At 37.4% G+C, this 20,765-nt stretch overlaps 1 protein-coding gene across 1 annotated transcript in view; it reads right to left on the reverse strand.

The window, feature by feature from the left end:
- ERN1 (endoplasmic reticulum to nucleus signaling 1) overlaps nt 1-20,765 on the reverse strand; it is an 81,641-nt gene that overhangs the window by 24,448 nt on the left and 36,428 nt on the right. The window contains exons 3-4 of the mRNA XM_034412608.3: nt 7,548-7,581; nt 3,878-3,956 (exon numbers count right to left, since the gene is read on the reverse strand). Of these exons, the coding sequence (XP_034268499.2) occupies nt 3,878-3,956; nt 7,548-7,581 (113 nt within the window). The remainder of the gene's footprint in view (nt 1-3,877; nt 3,957-7,547; nt 7,582-20,765) is intronic.

Here is a 20,765-nt window from a genome sequence, read left to right on the forward strand (position 1 = left end):
CTCAGGTAGGATTATAACTGACAGTCTTCTGCTTTCTAGCCAGGTGCCTTAACCACTATATCAAACTGGCTCTCTTAGCTCATTAATCTTTGCCAAATAATTCATCCCAGAAGAAAAAAAATATTGCAACCATTTAGGAAACAGTTAAATATATATGAATAAATAATTCAAGTGCCCTGATAGTAAAGTATTACAAGGAGAAAGCAATACAGGTAGTCCTTGACTTATGACCACAATTGAGCCCAAAATTTCTGTTGTTAAGTGAGGCATTTGTTAAGTGAGTTTTGCCCCATTTAACAACCTTTCTTGCCACAGCTGTTAGGTGAATTACTGCGGTTGTTAAATTAGTAACACAGTTATTAAGTGAATCTGGCTTCCCCATTGACTTTGCTCACAGGTATCAAACTCACCGTGTCACGTGACATTTCACAATGTTTTCCCCATTCATGGAGCTGGCTTGGGCGTGGTCTGTGCATGACGCATCCGGCCCATAGGCCACCAGTTTGACACCCCTGACTTTGCTTGTCAGAAGTCACAAAACATGATTACATGACCCCAGGACATTGCAACCATCATAAATTTGAGTCAGTTGCCAAGCATCTGAACTTTGATCACATGACCATGGGCACGCTGAACCTGGTCGTAAGTGTGAAAAATGGCCATAAATCACTTTTTCCAGTGCTGTTGTAACTTTGAACTATCACTAAATGTACTGTTATAAGTCAAGGACTACCTGTGTCCAGTAAAAAGTATGAGATGAAACATGGGCTACGATTTCAAGAGCTTCAGCACAGCAAGGGGGGGCTTCTAGTTTATAAGGAACTGCAGTGAAAATTATTTATCCCTCAGGCATAAGTGTAATTGTGTTTCTGGGATGAGCTTAACTGCCAAAAATAGCAATTTTGACCTCCCGTATGTATGGAGAAACATTAAAATTAAAAAATAAAATAAAAAGGCATGGCCAAAAAGTTCAAGATCACAAAAAGTACTTCACGTTCTGTATTTCAGGTCTGTGGGCAGGAAAAAAAACATATTTCCTGTGCTGAAGTAGTACAATAAATATGCTATGAAGCAGATCTCAATCTTCCAAAGAAATTGGTGAGAAGGTACTAAACCACTTGAGTAAAGTGCATTTTAGAATTATTTCTAAACACAATGTGATTTCTACTTTCTTGTGGGAAGATGAAAAGTCTAGCGAAATTGCCACCTTCAGGACCACAGTGTACTTCAAAGATCTAAAGTAATGCCTTCTTAACACTCTAAAGGCTGCAAGTGCTAACAAAACAGTGTTTAGAAAAGGTTGATACCTACACAGAATGGAGAAAAGGTGACTTATACCGGGAAAACCTTTTTCTTCGCTTCCTGCTGCCTATTGCAGCCTTTTCCAACTTGCTGCTTTTCAAATGTCTTGCAATTGCCATTCAAAACCCGGAGAAACATTTTCCCCATCGGTTGCTATCTTCTTTAATTTCAGATGCAAAAGTGATTGCTCTTTCCTCTAAACTAAAGAAACTGTTACCACTGTGCCTTTAGGGCAATTTGAGAGGAAACACATTTCCCCCCCCCCCCTCCAAAATTGTAAGAGGAAGTCATAACAGTTTCAGGAAGAAAAAAAAAACATTGTCGAAAGCCAAATTTAATCTCTATTTCATCACAAAGCTGCTGTTATTAAGCAGAAATCTCATCAGTCCTATTTAACCCTTACATACTTTGAAAACAATGACAGAGGCACTATGGTCTAAAGTTAATACTGGAACCAATGCAGTTATCACAGACATCCATTTTTTTTCCTGGAATAGGATGGATTTTTGTATGATTGCTTGTCTGATCGCCTTGAGACTGTAATTAATTGCCTGGCTCTCTTCTTGCTTCATCAAAAGATGCTCCCAAGTCCAATTAATCTCTTTCAATATTGTACATGTAATGTAATTCAAAAATAAGCTAAAGCGTTTATTAGGCTTATTACAAAGCCAAAATCATTTTCCTTAAGGCAACAATGAACATTTTAAATTCAATTTTCCCTGCTTCCAAAGAAGGAGCCTGGGCATCACCACATGCCATTCCTGGAATTATAAACCTAAAGCAGGCACCAACAGATAATAAGCTTCCAAGACAATTACCTAATCTGTACAATATTTTCGTAAATGCAGACTGGATTTTATTATAGATTTTAGTTGTTATTTATTATTTTATACTAGAATTTTTAATTGTATATTTACTGAATGTTTTTATTTGTTCTGGTCTATGACTATAATAAACTGAATTGATTGATTGAATTGATAAATGAAAAAGTTTTATCAGGCGAAAACCAGTACCGTATCTTTCAGACTATAAGATGCACTGGTGTATAAGACGCACCAAGATTTCAAAGAGGTAAATAAGAAAAAAAAAAGGGGGGGTTGCCCTCCCTGGCCCCCAGGAGCACTCTGCAGGCCTCCCAAACCCTCTGTGCACCCTGTTTTTGCGAAAAACAGTCCCATTTTTTGCAAAAATGAAATGAGCGGGGCAGGGCCTCAGGAGGCCAAAAATGGCTGTATTCGGTGTATAAGACGCACCTACATTTCCACTCTCTTTTAGGAGGGAAAAAAGTGTGTCTTGTACTCCGAAAAATACGGTATTTCAGAGCATATAGAATAATTGACAACTTCAGTACTATGGATCTGGTTTGCTGATTGGAACAGAAAGAACTATAAATTTAGGAAGAATATATGTGCCCAGTGTAAAAAAGATGCTTAGGATTTCCTATTGTGACCAGCAGGCCTTATTTAGGTTGCGTAAATATCTTACATCCACATTGCAGTATCTTTTAAAGTATTTTCCAAATAAGTATATCTGCAACCTTCTAGTAAGAAACCTAGACCATATATATTCCTAAACCATAATGTGGTTTGGTTTTGGCTTGACAATCTTATACCAAGAAAGGAGCCATAGTTTATGAACCACAGTAGATGAAATTGTCTATTGCCATATATCAAAAACCATCTTGTTAGTGAAATTGATGAATCCATGTTAGTCAAATCTCTGCATTCTTTTTGCTCTTCTTCCAACCAATTGCTGGATTTGCAATTGAGTACCATAACTCAATATTTTAAGAGATTAGCTTTTGCTAACTCATACTGCAGATAGTCCTTGATTTACAAGGACTACTCAAAGCTACAATGGCAATGGAAAAAAGCGACTCATAACCGACCCTCACACTTAATAATCATTGGAGCATTCCCAAGGCCACATGATTAAAATTTGGATGCTTGGCAACTGGCAGAATCCTAGGTTCATGCAATCACCATTTCTGACCTTCCTAGCTGGACACAATCAGATTTGCTTAATGACCCCATAATTCAGTTAACAACTGTAGCAAAAATAATCATAAAAGCAGACATGACTCATTTAATGGCACTTTGCTTAGCAATGAGCGATTCTGTTCCCAATTTGGGAGCAGTTGAGGACTGCCTATATAGGCCCCTGAATCTTGTATAATGTGACACATAGAAAATTTCAAAACAATGATTAATATAGAAGAGCTCTCCCAGATCTGAATGTTTACCTTTGGAGATAAACCATTTTGCAGTTGTTTTACAGCTTCCTCATTTTTCTTAAAAATAACTCCAAATGTTAGTCAAATGAGGGTTTGTTTATATATAACGGGGGAAAGAGAATTTTTTTTTTTGTTTGGGGTAAAAATATATTGAAAGTTACTATATGTAGGCTTTTTGTCTAGTGTTATTCCTTATAAAATCAGAATTTTACATACATTGTCAAAAGAGATCTCCCTTAAGCAGCAAGGCAAGCTAGATAAACCTGCTTTGTTCATCTGAAAAAGCTGTGTTTCCCATTTAGTAAGAACAAAATAATTACTTTGTGATCAAATTATACGTACAGTTAAGCCTTCGTTATTCTTGCCACCAAGAGTGTAGAGACTTCCATCATTGGGATCAGGAAGAAATGCCGGCCTAGGACTGAAGAAATGATTAAAACAGCTATTACCGCATCACATTTGTGAAAAGAAGAGGCAGCAGAGTTGTGGTCAGTGTACATTTTCTTGTGAGCATGGCTACATTACAAAACAGACGTGGTGGATTTTTTTAAAAAGTCAAATATGCATTTTTAGTTAAGCAGTCATTTAAACCCATGGTTTTCGTACCACCAGCCTCTGAATTTGGACGGATAGCAAACTTTCAAATTACTTGATTTCAAATTAATTTTAATCTTTCAAACTACATACCACTTTTCAATTTGGAAATTAATTATATGGGTTCATTTTAGTAATAATTTCTAATCAGCTGTTCTGGTAAAACAGGGAACAAGTTGAGCAGATGTTGCTGAAATACAAGCTCAAGCAGCCATTTGTCTTGCAACCAGAGTTACCTTGCCTATTCCTGCTGAAGATCAATGTACCGGTATTTGTTAGCTTACGAATCAGCATGCCTCTTTTGAAGCAAATACCACACTGAACTGCTCTTCAGTCAAGAATAGAGCTGTGATGTGCAAAATAAACTTCAACATGTTAAGTTCATATTAAAATAAATGACTTCCAGTACATACTTCAACATAATTTTAGACTGACATTTTGATTTTTTTCAGAAGTCATTCTGGGAGTTGAAGTCCACACATCCTAAAGCTGCGAAGGCTGAAAAACACTGCTCTTGTGCCCAGTGTATAATTTTATTTATTTAGGCTTTAACTCATTTTTCTACTGCCCGCTGCAATCTACAGGGATTCTGGACATTAAGAGCCACAAGCTCAATTCAAAATGATATTAAAACAAAGAAGTCATTTAAGCCATAAAGTTTTTCAGGCACCATAGGAAACTATTAGGGGTATTCTGAGGGTGTCAAAAAAGTGAAGATGGCAGCCATCTTCCTGCCCCCCTTTACATGCACTGTACAGCATGCTGGCTAGAGAATTCTGGGAGTTGAAGTCCACACATCTTAAGTTGCCAAGGTTGAAATAGACTGTACAAGAACATAGCATTCTCTAACCCTCCTGTTGTTGGTGGATCATAGAGCTCCCCAACTTTCCTCTTTTGTAGGAGACAAGTAATTATTGATCCTCCCAGCCTTTAAAGTATATTTGAGGTGTCTTCTGAGAAGGACTGCGACAACTCATCATAGCCAGCTCGCCATGGGACAGCTCGCCATAGGCAATTCAACAAATACAAAAAATACATTACTTTTGCCGGAACCATGACCAACAATAATAAAGAAAGTCAATCCAGAAATACAAGAGTTACAATAATTTGCAAGTTGTACTGCAGCGAGTTGACCATGGCGTGTTGGCCAAAGTAAGCTGTCCTAGACCTCTTCTGAGCGTCCTGCACAAACTAGTTTGTGCCAGGGTCACAGAGGAGAGGGGCCAAGCAGAAATTGAGGAGCACTATCTCTTAGGATCAGTAGTGGGTTTCAATTTTGTATGCTACCGGTTTGCTTGTGGGCGCGCCCGTGCGATGCTTCTATGCATGAACAGAGACGTCCAGGCAGATGGGCGGAGCCTCCCGCTACTGCTTAGGCTTTATGCAATTTAGCACAGACTTGGATCAAGGTCTTAATTAGTACCACATGATCTTGAGAAAATACACAGATCACCTTTTACAAAGACAGCTCCTAATTTTCCCACATTTCTTTCTAAAGTTTGGTGTACTAGAATAGTTGTTAACAGGTACCTAATAGTTGGGTCCGGTAAAAGTGACTGAGTTGAACAGAACAGATATTAAAGTTTTGAGAACCGCGACAGGTCCCCTGAAAAGAAAGAGTGAGTGAATCACTGGAAATAAGAGGACACTTGTCCCTTGGAAAAAGAAAAGGATTTGTGCGTAGCCCTTGCCTGTCCAGAGACAGGAGCTCAAAATGCCGAATGGAGCCAGGTCTGCACAATGGCTGGTAGTCCTGTCCCCAATGCCATTTGGAAGAACCTATATTGGCGTCATGATTTACATCACCAGTCGACAGCATGATCAGTCAATTGATACTGATATATTTTGGGAATTGCTGGATGTCTTCACAGTTTTACTGCAGGACCAGGAAAATTGCAGTTCAGATGTTTTCATTCACTTTCCAGGCACTCGGTGGTAGCCAGCCTGCGTCTGGATGTAGAACTAGGTTTTGAGGCAGGATGTCTGGGCTTTCCATGTGGTATCCTGAGTGCTCCTATGTCATTTCTACTAGGGATTGTACATGTGGCCTTGTTCCAAAGGTCCTTTAATCTGGATCTGCCCTGACTCTGTAATGTAAACGGATCATGCTGCTGTCTACACCAGCAGGTGTCACACTTTCACCTGATCTGACAATACTCTTAGAACCAGTCTTATTGTCCTCAGCTCCAGTAGGTTAAGCAGCAGTGAGTACCTTTGAGGAAATGCACCAACTTATTTAGATGTGAGTTCCTCACACCACCAGGTTGGTATCTGGGATCTATGTCCGATTGGCATTCCCTGCACCAGATTGGCTGAGAACCATTAATATAACTACTTCCATATAGATGAAATATGGTGGTAATTTGGTCCTGGATTAGGAGAAGGACCTACCGTAGTACCTCAAACCATCTTCCACTATAATTTTACCTCAGCTTCCTTGACACTAGGATCTCCTTTACAGTCTTTTGGAACTTGAGGGTCTGCCGCTAATATATACCCATTTTTCTTTCATCTCTGATGGTGGAATCCCAGAGACAGAATTTGCTTCAAAAAAATGTGTATGTTCTTGTCTTGCATTTCCACAGACAGTGAAGCCTCATTGTGACATTACTCATTGCTATCTGCATATAGGTTACTTTGATACGCCTGGTATCTAGTTCACTGGAAAGAAGTTGTTCCATCCTGTTGCACGGTAAATAAGCACAGTGACGGTGTTGCTGAGGCTGGCGAAATTTCCTCTCAATTTGCTGTGCTGCCCCTAGGCCTTTGCTGCAGTTTGGCCTGGTCAATATGGCTGGTTGATTGGAATGGCTCCAATGCTCCTCCTCTCGTTGGTCTTATTTTTTGGCTGGCATGTGGCCTCTTGCCTGAAGCTAGTGCCTTAGTCAGCTGGTTCATGCTTGCAGGGCACAGCCTGCTCAACTACATGTTTGTTGACATTACTAGTATTTTCTCCTATGTTTTTTTCCTCCTCAGCTCTCAAACTGCTGGGGAAGCCACTGCTTCCTCCTAGAAGGCAGAGCTAAAGAATGAGGCAAGGGCTGCTCCACAAAGCAGGAAGAAACCTTAAGATAGGCTTTTTACAATGAAGTGGTGTTATTAACCCTTTCCCTTCTGGTTTCATTTTTAAAGACAGAAAATGAGGTTTTCCTTCTTGCTACACCCCACAATGCCCCCGCCCCAACTAATACAGAGAGGTTTCTGTAGAGATTTCAGAAGAATAATAATTCTGGAAGAAACAAATAACTGTACTACTCATATAATCAACCATTTTGATCTATCTTACAAAGCTTGCACTGTAGAAAGTGCTTTCATTTTAAAAGCTTGGAATTGTGTTAGTTGTTGTTTTCCAGTGCAATAAAAAAAACCAAATAGGAACTGTAGATCCTGAAAAAGTAGGGCAAAAAGGAGAACTTACTCTTCCATGTGCAGCGGCACCTGAAGTACAGGATCTGCAAACAAAAAGAAAAGGTCAAGGTACAAGCAATTAAACATTCTGGCCTCACATCAAGCTTACAGCCTGTTATCCAGCTGGCACCTGAGAGGGTTTGTAGTTTGCAAGAAAAGTAAGATAAGGAGTTTGCAAGAAAAAAGTTCAAACAGAAAAATGCAGTGGAAGAGTAACCTGATTAGCAATTATATTCCAATTACTACAATTCAGGGACTTGCCAAAAATGAGGTTCCTGAGTTGTCAGTTAAATGAGAGTTTATAATCTGCAAAACCTTTCTGTTCTGCTCCTTGGGAGTTTCGGTTCTTCATTAACATTCTTACTGTTGCGATATTTTTCTGGATCAGACTCAATAAATTATTAGAGAATTAAGAGTTCAAATATAACTCCTTTTATTTACATAAAGGCATTCTATATTCGCTGAATATTCACAGATAGAAGCAGGGAAACTGTGGAGAGGAGCTCCTTATATACACAGGGGGTGGAGTCATGAAGATGAGTGATGAGTCATGAATACATTAGTAATCAAAGAATAAATTAACTCTTGATGTTCTTATATACACTATTTACACATTAGAGAATAAGGCATTTACATCTAACAAATCCCCCTCTAAATGCCGATTATTTATACAATACCAATTACATTCAGATTCGGGACAATACAATACATGCAATTTGGAAGTTAAATATTTATGTTGTTTGGATGGTAAAGGCTTTGTTAAAATATCAGCTATCTGTTCTGAAGTATCACAATGCACAGCTTTTATAAAACCGTCTTGAGATAATTGTCTTACATGTTTAAACTTAATATCTATATGTCTGGACCTTTGTCCAATAGCATCAGACCTGGAGATTTCAATAGCTGCTTTGTTATCCTCGTTTATGATAAAAGGTAAAATAGGTTTCTTCCAAACTTCTGAAATTAAGTCATTAAACCACACAAGGTTATTAGCAGATTTGGATAAACAGACATATTCTGCTTCTGTAGTTGAAGTAGCTACCAGTTCTTGTTTGCCGGTATACCAATAAATTGGACAACCATTTAAAAAGAAAATATAACCTGATGTACTTTTTCTGCAAGATGTGTCTCCTGCCCAATCCGCATCTGCATAACATATGAGTTTTGGTTCCTTGTTATCATTTGGTTCTAATATAAGGCAAAAATCTAAAGTGCCTTTCAGGTACCTCAAAATCCTTTTGACAGCTTCCCAATGATACATTGTTGGTTTACTGACATATCTGGACAGTAAATTAAGTGGTAAGGCTATATCTGGCCTAGTCCAATTAGATATATAAAGAAGTGAACCTATGATTGATCTATAAAATGTGTTGTCCTTAAATTCAGGAGATGATTCATCAGTATTTCTGAGAAAGTCAGTTTGCATGGGGGTATCACATGTTTTAGCATTGTTCAAATTACATTTGTTTAGAAGTTCTACAATTTTATCCTTTTGAGTAAGTTGGAAACCCTTTTTTGTTTTACTGATCCGTACACCAAGATATTTATTTACCTTACCCAAAGACTTTAGTGAAAAGTGTTCATTCAGCTTGTTCACAAAAATTTCTCTTCTTCCTTTGTGTTTTCCAATATATAAAATATCGTCTACATAAATCAATACAAACTCAATACAGTCATCATTCTTTTTGACAAAAAAACAATTATCAGCAGATGTGGTGTTAAAATCCATAGTCTTGAGCACCTTTACCAAACAATCATACCATCTTTTACCGGATTGTTTCAATCCATATAAGCTTTTGTTTAACAACCAAGTTTCATTTTTATTTGTGTATTGGCTGTGAGGGGCCCTTACATAGATTTCTTTATCTAACTCTGCGTGTAGGTACGCAGTCTGTATATCATATTGAAATACATCAAGGTTAAGTGCTGATGCTACCACCAAAGCTGTTTTGACACTCTCTGTCCTCACAGTAGGAGAATATGTGTCTGTATAATCCTCTGGATATTTTTGTGCGTAACCTTGGGCAACTAATCTAGCTTTGTACAGATTATTGCCTCCTTCCAAATTTTTAATTTTATATATCCACCTGGTACCAATAATAGTTTTGTCTTTAGGTGCGGTTGTGGGAGTGAACACATTTAATCCTTTCAAACTTTCCATTTCCTTTTTCATGGCTAGTTCCCATTTCTCTTTTTCTTCACGAGGAAGTTTTAGTACTTCTTCGTACGTATTAGGTGTTATTGGTTCACTATTTACATTCATTACGTAATCTTTATATTTATCTGGCATCTTGTTCCTGTTGTTCCTAATTGTTCTTTCTGGTTTACTGTTGTTGTCATGCATATATCTTGCTTCCTTTTTTGTTAGTGTATCAGTTTTTATTTTGTACTGGCTATTTGTCCAGGTTTTGGTCTTGTTTTCATGTTTGTTTGTATTTTGTTTATCTACAGTTCCTTCCTTATGATATTTTGTTTCTATGTGTTTATTAGGGAATATTTCATTTAAATGTAATTTAGACCAGTTGGCCTGTTCATGGAACACGGCTGTTCTGGAAACTATAAATTTATTATTGCCATCAATGAATCTATATCCTTTTGTACCAGTTTCGTATCCCATGAATCTAAGTCTCCTGGATACATTTTCTCCCTTTCTTCTCAATTGTTTGGGTATGTGTACGTCTGCAGTGACTCCAAAAATATGCATATGTGCCAATTTTGGTTTTCTATTATACATCACTTCGTATGGTGTTTTATTTATAATACTGGACCAGGTCCTATTTTGTGTATAATTTGAATAGTGTAATGCCTCTGACCAAAATTGTTTACTTAAGCCAGCATCCTCTAATGTACATCTAATCATAGTTTGTAGTGTGGAATTTTTCCTTTCTGCAATTCCGTTCTGGAATGCAGAAAATGGACTGGAAGTGTAATGTAGCATTCCTCTATCCTTTAGCCATTGAGAGAATTCTTTAGACATAAATTCACATCCTCTATCTGTCATAATTTGCTTTATTCTAATATTATGTTGTGTCTCTATGCATTTATAAAATTCCTTAAATTTTTGAAAAGTCTCATCTTTATGTTTCAATGTGTAAACAAAACCATAACGGCTATAATCATCCACTATTGTTAGAAAATAACGTTTTCTATATGTGATTGATGGAGTAAGTGGTCCTACTAGGTCCATGTGTACTAAGTCAAAAATTTTGTTAGTTGATCTGGCAGATTTTTTTGGTCTAGGGCTAGTTTTTAGTTTTGTAGACTTACATACTGAGCATTCCAAATAGTTTTCACAATTTTTTATTTTGACACCTTCTGCGTGTTCAGTCATTTTTTGTACTACAGGAAAGCTGGCATGGCCTAACTTCCTATGTAAGATGTGAGCACACTCATCATGGATTGGTTTACCTATCTTTGGTTTTTTTTTGTTGGGTGCATCATTCTGATCATGTGGTATCATACAATCATCATTGTCACTATTGCTAACATTTTCATCATCTATTTCTATACATTCTTCAACATTTGAATCGATATTATGTAGCCATTCTTCTTTTGTTATGAGGTAGGGCAAGCCCCCTTTAATTATCACAGTACCTATTTTATTTTTGTTTTTCTCTAGGATTGCTTCTCCCTTTGAGAAAGTTATATTAATACCAGAGTCCCTACTTAGTTTTATGGCACTCAATATGTTATGAGGTATTTCGGGTATTAACAATACCCCCTCTATTTTTCCTAAACCAGACAAAATTACATTCCCTCTGCCTAGTACTTGAACCTTTTCTTGATTGGCTACTTTTATTACAAATTTATCTTCTGTAAAAGAAGACAATATATCTTTATTGTTAGTGGTATGGTTTGTAGCCCCAGAATCGATGAGCCAATTATTATTTTCATTTTGTTGGGGTTTTGTATTGTCATGTTTATTTAATCCATTCAGTGAACCAGATTTTTTATCTCTTGAGCTTTCTCTGCCCCCTCTATTTTCTCTATAATTTGGTGGGCTCCTATACCTATGCCTTTCTATAGAAGGCTGTCTATGATTGTGTCTGTTCATGTATTCTGGTCTGTGCCTTTCTTTTGAAAATCTGGGGCAATCTCTTCTATTATGTTCTTTGGACCCACAATTATGGCATCTATAAGTTTCATTATATTTTTCTTGGAAAGCTACTTTCCTAACAGGTCTATGTTCTGAGTGATTGTTAGATCGATTTTTTCTCGAATTGTCTTCAGCTATCAATTTGTTGGATAGACTTTCTATTGATAAATATCCTAAGTTAATGGTATCAAGATGTGACATGAAATTATCCCATGATGAGTCAAGTGAGTTAATAATAACACTTTTCATTGTTTGGTCTGAAATAACTTCTCCCCTTAAATGCAGTTCAGCCCTTATTTTGTTTAAACATATTAAATGCTCACTTATAGAAACCCCTGGTTTTACTCTAGATGAAAAGAATTCCTTGGACATTCTTGTTGTAGTGGCTACACTGTCGCTGTGGAACAAATTAAACATATATTGAACAATTTCTGAAACAGTCAGATTTGATTTGATGCTATAATACATTGCAGGAGATATACTGGCTATTATCAGAAAAAAGGCTCTATGGTGTAATCTATCTATTTTTAAAGTCCAAGGTCTTCTTGGAGGATTAGTGATAAAAAATAATAAGTTCTCTTTCATGAAAATAACCTGAAGCTGCTGGTACCATTCTTGTAGATTAATACCATCAACCCTTAACTTTGGGAAGTCACTAGGCAAGTTTCCTGTATTATTTTGGTCATTACTTACAACCTGAGGCAGTTCGTGGTCTTGCAAATGCAGAAAATTGCAGAATGGTGTAGGGATGTCAGCAACGAGTCTGTGTGGTTCCTTCATGAATTCAAATCTTCCCGGGTTGTTTTCTTGACTTCGCGCATGCGCACTGCTCATTCTGCCTTTGACTCCGTCGTGGAAGGTTCTCTCCATTGCCGCTTGCTCGTTCGGCTCCTCTTCCGATGAGTCGGTCTCTGGCTCGGTTTTTGGTGTCCTGGTAACTGCGATTGTCCTTTTCTTTCTCTTTCTGGAGATGTCGCTTGCTTCTGTTTTTGGAGTAGGAAGGAATCGGCAAGGTTCCCTGGGCTCTGGTGTCGTCGCTCTTGAAGTTGGGGTGGAGGCGTGCAGGTCCTGAGGCATCGGTTCGTTCGCTTGCTTCTTCGGCGATTCCCTGGTGATTTTTAATTTTGGCCCAAATGCAGCGAAAAGCGTTTTCATTGCTGATTTTACTTGTATGTCTAATGGGTCTTCTTCATTCTCTGTTTCTGATTCTTCTGAAGTATGTGTTTTTTCTTTTTCATTTCTCATATCGAGTAGGGCCTTTCGCGCCAGATATTTTGAATCTAGCTTTCTGATTGGTTCAGTTTCGTTCATCTTGGAGGTCAGTTGAAACCAAGATGGCTGCCATTCAAAATTTCGTGCGGGACCGCTGCTCTCCCTCTTTGTTGCATTCTTTTCTGTAAGCATATCACTTACTATTTTTAAGTCTTTTGATTTTTTAGTAGTGATGTGCTCCTCTCTCGCTGCTCCGTTGTTTCTTAGAACATTTTGGAGTTCCGCGACAAGATTCTCATCACTCTTTTGGCTCTTTAAGAGTTTTAGTATTTCTGACCTGAGTTCGTTGTTTTCTATTTCGTCTTCTTCTTGTTCATCATCTTCATTTATTATTTCCTCATCTTCTGAGGTATATTCTTCAGGTTCTCTCGAAATTGCATTTGTGGATTCATTTATTATTTCTTGATCTTCTTCCATTTCTTTGCTGTATGCCCTGGTGTTGGGTCTATTTCTTTTAGGCATGTTTATGTTCTTATTGAGTCAATCCAACCATCCTCTGCTACCAGATTGTTGCGATATTTTTCTGGATCAGACTCAATAAATTATTAGAGAATTAAGAGTTCAAATATAACTCCTTTTATTTACATAAAGGCATTCTATATTCGCTGAATATTCACAGATAGAAGCAGGGAAACTGTGGAGAGGAGCTCCTTATATACACAGGGGGTGGAGTCATGAAGATGAGTGATGAGTCATGAATACATTAGTAATCAAAGAATAAATTAACTCTTGATGTTCTTATATACACTATTTACACATTAGAGAATAAGGCATTTACATCTAACACTTACTTTCATCTTAAAATTTGCCACTCTCTCTACACCCCGAGTTTAATGTTTAATTTGTCCATTCTTTAGACTACGTATTTATTTATTTATTGCTTAAGTTACTCTGTGAAGTGTATGAAATGAATTGTAGTATACAAACAATAATGTTCCTTGCACTGGAATGCAATGATCTCTCTGCCCCTTCGTGGCAGCTCCCACATGACATAACAATGCTGCAAAATATTGCTGTATTATGACCAAGAGCAGATTGGAAGACTTGTAAACCTCCAAATTCTGCTAGCATCCCAGCATCTTAAACCAGTACAATCAATGATACAGAAATCAAAATGAGTTTTGTCACTCTTGCTCTAGTTCTTACTTTTACTCAGAACTGGAAAGACTGCAGTGTGCTTTATGCATATTTTCTGCATGCAAGCGAGAGAAGGTAAGACAAATATGTTGCAAAGCTTAATAGCTATTTATGAGAGCAGGGTTGGGTCACGCATGGTTACTCAACACCAGTCAGTTTATTGTGATTTTAAAAATTTCTTAAATACCATTTTAATCAATATAGATTGATAAATTCAGCAACTGTGCTATCATGCCTCACACAAAATAGAGCAACAAATACACAATATTAATGAAGTGATGAATTAAAACACTTCAATGAAATACTTATATGAGGAATATAGTCCATTTACACAAAAATTCAGGAGGATTTATGTGAGCATTTGCTCCTTTAAAAAGCAGATTACTTCTTGGAAGGAAAACAAACCTATACAGCAACACTGCCTAGTGCTACAAACAATTTCAGATCAGCTTCTTCCCCACATAAACAAAATGATGCAAGAGCAAAGAAATAAGAGGATGGAGTCCTCTTACAGGGAAACTTGGCACTGCTTTACACAAAACCATTTTTCACATAAACAGGTCACTTATCTTTGACAAAAACTGCTTAGTCAGTGAGGTTTCCCCATTACTGAATGCTATGACCAAAGAAGCAAACTTATTGAATTGTTGCCTGTTGTGTTATATTTTTTAGGCACAGAAGTCTTTCCAAGAAAAGGATAAATCTCAAACAAAATTTTCCCCATTGTATCTTCCATTATTTGTCATACGTCAGAAAATGCATTCAACACAAAATAGTTGCAATGTCTTTGGACCGGTTATGCTAGAAATCTTTCACCTCGACCCAGGTCTTACTTCACTGTTGGACATCTGCCTGTGAACATTAATGGTGAGCAGACTATGCATTTATTTTGTCATGTGCCTTGATGGCATTCACTCACTTTTCAGTATGGGGAAAAATAAAGAACTATGCTTTTCTCACATATTATGAAGCAAGCACCATTTTTATTTACGAACTAATAGTCCCATAGGAAAAAAAACTTACTGATTTATTAATATTTTCAGACCCAAGACTTACTTTTTGCTAATTGTCATCCAAATATTTAATTCTGGCTATGTCTTTCCTATTCTTCTTTCTTTATTCTTCTACTCCTTCATATACTCTTTTTACCAAATGATAACAGATTACACTATATCTATCTGTCTGTCTGTCTCTCTCTCTCCCTCTCTCTCTCCCCCCCTCTCTCTAAACAAAACAGTATAATCAACTCAGAGCCTCTTTATAAAGGAGAACCATACAAATTGCAGTAATTAATAATCAGAAGGCTGTAGTTTTATACATTTTCCAAAATACTAAAACTACAACTTTCTCCTTCATTACGGAGGCACCAATACAAACTGAGTCATAGTCCTCTTCCAATTTTTTCTAAGAAAATAAATTGAATAAATAGAATACTCATATACCCAATATTTCACAAAATACCTCAATATATATTTATTTTCTGCTATTTCTTTGTGCTGCCCTACAAAAACAGCCAAGTTTCTTTCACAGTTTCATAACTTTCATAACAGTTAACAAGGATAGCCAAACTTTCACATATTCCTCAATACTACCAGCAGGAAGTCCTAGGATTTGATGGCATGAGACCCTGTCCATTTCCAGGCACACATCCAGATTAATTTGTCTGTTTATAAAATAATATTTAAATTCTGAAGTGTGCCTCTCAAGTAAATTGAAGGTTTCTTTTTACTTCCATTTTGAATGTGGAATCTTTAAGAGATAAATCATACAATGCTTGAGCTATTGTCACCCTTGGGACCATCTTCTGCAGATAATGTTGGATGGCCCAAAGGAGTCGGGCTGGAAGAGGATGCCTGCTTGTGATCGGTAAACCATGTTAGCTCTTTGCAACAGATCAGGTCAAGAAACAGAAGCAACATGGATTCTAGGAATGCTCTTGGACATTGTAGGGCAACAGAATCTTGAAAGCTAGTTAGAAATTCTGTCTGCCTTATTATACCAAACAAAATCAAGGAGGGCAGGGCTTTTTAAAATTTCTTTCTTGTGCTTTCTATTTTCTTAGGACTGAGTTGCTGTTTTTCATTTCTTAATGGTTCATTGTTCTTTTGCCTTTTCCCAAGGCCAGATCTACATTCAGACAGAGACCTAGAGAGACATGTTCTCACCGGCATGTCATTTACTTGGAAACTGCTGGCCTCCATATTCACATTGGATCTTATCTTCTGTCCTTCAGGAAAACTGGTGAACACTGTTTTCTTACACAGAGCATTCAGAGACTGAGTGCATCAATAGATTTAATGCTGGAATGTTTTTTTTTTACGGAAGTCATCAAAAGTCTTACAAATAAACAGTATACAAATGTTAGAGACAAGTGTTCAGATGGAAGCTAGTGAAACCTTCAGCAAAATGGAGGAATCCCAAACAATCTGGCAGGACATTCCATCCCAGTCCCTTTGACCCCTGACCTCAATAGAATTCAGTGTTTGATAGACAGGAAGCATTTTCCCTCTTCATTGGGTATTTTCTAGAGGACGGTATCATCCCCCCTGCTGATATTAATCTCCTTGGGTTTGTACTCTGCCATTCTCTTTTTATTTCTTTTTTCATTTATTTATTTAAAAGGCATGGAATCAAGAAGAAAAGAAGGGGGGGGAGAAAAGCAGGAAGAAAAAGAGATTTATGAACAATATAAAAAGAAAAAATTCAATGTACCTTAAATTAGTGCTGCATATTGAAAAAAATCTTATATCAACTGAAGACTTCAGAAGATTATTGAAGTCAAATTGATGCTCAATAATTAAAACAGTAGCTGCTATAATATGAATTATAAATCCAAATTAAGGATTAACAAAGATTTCGATCTCATCTAAGAATTCTTATTTGATGAATCAAACAGGAATTGATATATTAAAATATCTAACTTCAGATGCAATACAGGTCATATGAACAATTGTAATCCATGCAGAGTTTACAAGTTGAATTAAATTCTCCATCAGACTTTTTCTTCAAATATGAGAGCACAAAACAGTAATTCAGTGGTGAAATCTAAAATTTGTTACTACTGGTTCTGTGGGCGTAGCTTGGTGGTGGTGGGGTAATGTGACTGGGTGGGCGTGGCCAATTTTTTTTTTTTATTTTTAAAACCATTTTTTCTACATGCTTTCAAAATACTTTCAAAAGGCTCTGACGATCCCAGCTGAGTTGCCTGATCGTGAACACCCTCTGCTGATCAGGCAACTCAGCTGGGATCGTCAGAGCTTGGATCGTCAGAGGCATTTAAAAGAAAAAACCTTTTTTTCTTTTAAATGGCTCTAACGATCCAAGCTGAGTTGCCTGATCAGCAGAGGGTTTTTTAAAAAAACTTTTTTTCTTTTAAATGGCTCTGACGATCCCAGCTGAGTTTTTAACCTTCTGCCGATCAGGCAACTCAGCTGGGATCGTCAGAGCCATTTAAAAGAAAAAAAGCCTCTGATGATTGCACGGCTCAGCTGGGCATGGGGGTGGGGGCAAGGATTTTTGCTACCAGCTCTCCGAACCACCCGCCTCCATCGGGTGGTTCGGGCGATCCGGTCCAAACCAGGAGCATTTCACCCCTGACTTAATCTCTTTATGAGGATTTCTGTAAACGTCAATAGAGAGAGATACATTTCTGGGCACAGGTGGATTATGGACTTTTTTGTAAATCAAGGAAATAAAACACTTGATGTGAAGGAGGAAGAACTTGATGTTATTTAACTCATTCATTACCTGAGTTAATGGCTTAATGAACATTTCCTGGAAGATAATATCACAGAAAAACCATCTGGTCTTGAAGATTTTCCAATAACAAAGAAAGGAGATTTAACAGTGTGTACAAATTATTATATAATATCCTTATTTTCATACACTAGCAAAATAATACTTAGGACTATCCAATGCAGATTAGAGTCCTACATGAAAAGGGAGAGGCTAGATGTTCAGGCTATCTTTAGAACACAATATTGCTGATATAGGCTGGATAATTAAGAAAGTCAAAGTCAGCTTCACTGATTGTAGAAAGGCCTTTGAATTGATCATGTCAAGTTGTGGTATGTGCTTAGAAAAATGGGAAACCCAAAACTTCTCATTGACCTCATATGAAACCTATGCATAGGTCAGGAAGCAACAGTTCAGCCACAGCACAGTGAAATAGAATGGCCCCAGGTTGGCTTATTTATTCAAATTATATGTGGAATATATAGGGAGGGAAGCTGGGCTTATTTATTCAAATTATGTGTGGTATATATATTGAGGGAAGCTGGACTGGAAGAAGTTGAATGTGGTTTTAAAACTGAAGGAAGACACATCAATAACCCCTGCTATGCTGTGCGCTACTCTTAATAGTTGAAAACGCAAAGGATCTGTAAGGTCTATTGATAAACGTCAAGGAGCAGCAGTCAAGAAATACATTAACACTTGGAAGAGAAGCAGTGAAGGCCCTGGGAATAATATTTAGATGTCAGTATGTGTTTATATCTACAAAGCTCAGAATCATGGAGGAAGTGGTTTTCTCTGTGACACCCTATGGAAGTGAAAGTGGGACTTCTAAGAAGCAGAACAGAAAAAAAAGTATTGATGCTTTTGAACTTTAGTATTGAAGAAGACTCAGAATCCCATGGATAGCCAAGAAGACAAACAAATGGATCACTGAATAATAAAGATAAAGGTAAAAGTTTCTCCTGTCCAATTGTGTCTGACTTTAGGGGTGGTGCTCATCTCTGTTTCTTAGCTGAGAGAGACAACGTTGTCTGAAGACATTTCCGTGCTCATGTGGCCAGCCTGACTATACACCGAGGTGCATGGAATCTGCTATCTTCCCACCGAAGTGGTACCTATTTATCTACTTGCATTTGCATGCTTTTGAACTGCTAGGTGGGCAGGAGCTGAAGAAAGTAATGGGAACTCACCCCATCGCGCAGTGCACAGGTCTCAAACCCGGGCTTTTAGCTTTCCAGCTGACAAGCTCAGCATCTTTAACTGCTGAGCCATCATGCCTCCGAATAATATAAAACTATATTTGTATAATATATCACTTTTGCATTTGCTCTTGAATAAGATCCCTATGTAACTGTTGACTGAAGAGAAGCCCAACCCACAAAGAAAGTGTCAGCCCCTGGGTCACCAGCCGCGCCGGGGCTGCCATTTGGGGCTGCCATTCATGTCTCTCCTAAATGCCGGAACGTGACAGAAAGCTGCAGTCTGATAGACAAAATCAGACATGCTAGACTTCCAGGTTTCATATATATTATTCAGATGCCTGAATTCCATGTTTCCGTTTTATTCAGGAAGAATTGGGCAAGTTGAAAAACTTCTTTAACTGCTGGAAATAAGAGACTATATATTTGTTCGTACATTTTTGAATATGGCAGTTTGTTGAGGTTGAGATTTAATGCAGATTAAGTTAGAAAGAGCTACCTCCAAATTTAGTGAATTTTTAGGATGTGCAAAAGGCTACTATTTTAGATGTCTACTGCACACACACAAATTTGCTTATGCACATGAAAAGAAATCCAGCAACCAGCTATTGCATCAGTGGAAGGCTAGTTTTGTTATTGTTTTGTAATAGGCATACAAGAGCCATAATAACCTTATTGAGCAGGGAAAAAACCAAGTTGTCAGATTCACATGTACACATGGCAAAACTTGTTTGACAGCCAATATTTTATAGGTTTAGCAACAGTCATATTGAGGCCAAAAAACTTTATAAGCACATTCTCTTTCTATTTTTTATTCCCTAAGGTTTGGGTGAACAAAGAACACTTTCTTAACCCACTGCTGCATTTCAGGTTTTTCAAGGACTATTATGGGGAAAGATTTAACTGCTTTTTCACAGCAGCGGATCTTGTAAAATATGGGTTAATTTTTATAGTGCATCTTGTTTTGTCATTGTTAATAATTGCTGCCTTTTAAAAGGTTATAAAGTAAGGACCATTGCTAATATTCCCACTCTATCCCTGCTAATTTTTTTTCTTAAATATTTTAGAAAATTGATATCCTATTATTATATTTCTGCTCTTATGATTCTATTAAGTAACAAAGGGAGTGTTCTTTTCCATAACAAAACCAACTCCCAGCCTGTATTCATTGTCATCTTCATGTCAATTCACTCAGGGGTTAGATATTTCAAACAGATCAATATTACATAGAAAAGTAAATAACAATGTTCATTCAAAGGAACCTCTGTAAACAAGACATGAAGTGTTCAGTCTAAAGATTTGTTTTTGAGTGTGTGTGTGTGCGCGCACACACACACCTTGACTCAGTTTTTTTTTTACTCCTGGTGACTGCTTACACTAATTCCCACAGTCTTACTGGCAAGGATTTTCAAAGTGGTTTGCCATTGCCTCCTTTCTAGAGCTGAGAGTGAGTGACTGGCCCAAAGCCACCCAGCTGGTTTTGTGCCCCAGGCAGGTCTAACACTCATGGTCTCCTGTTTTTTTACTAGTATTATACATTTCAAATTAAGAAAAGTATTAAGAGAAAGAATAAAAAAGCAAGCCCTTCTGACACTTTACAGTGCAGTAAAATATCAAACCCCTTTTGTTTTACATTTCAAACCATTTCTATAATAACAAAATCACTCTAAGCACCGAACGTTTTATTTATTTATTTTTGCTTCGAGCAAAAAGTGCAGAAGTGGTTTCCAAGTAGAGTCTCTTGGTTTTTATCCCAGTGCCTAGACCACTACACCAAACTGGCTTTCAC

Source organism: Pantherophis guttatus, chromosome 2 (genome assembly GCF_059756535.1).
Source record: "Pantherophis guttatus breed Tessera chromosome 2, ASM5975653v1, whole genome shotgun sequence".
Classification (NCBI taxonomy): domain Eukaryota; kingdom Metazoa; phylum Chordata; class Lepidosauria; order Squamata; family Colubridae; genus Pantherophis; species Pantherophis guttatus.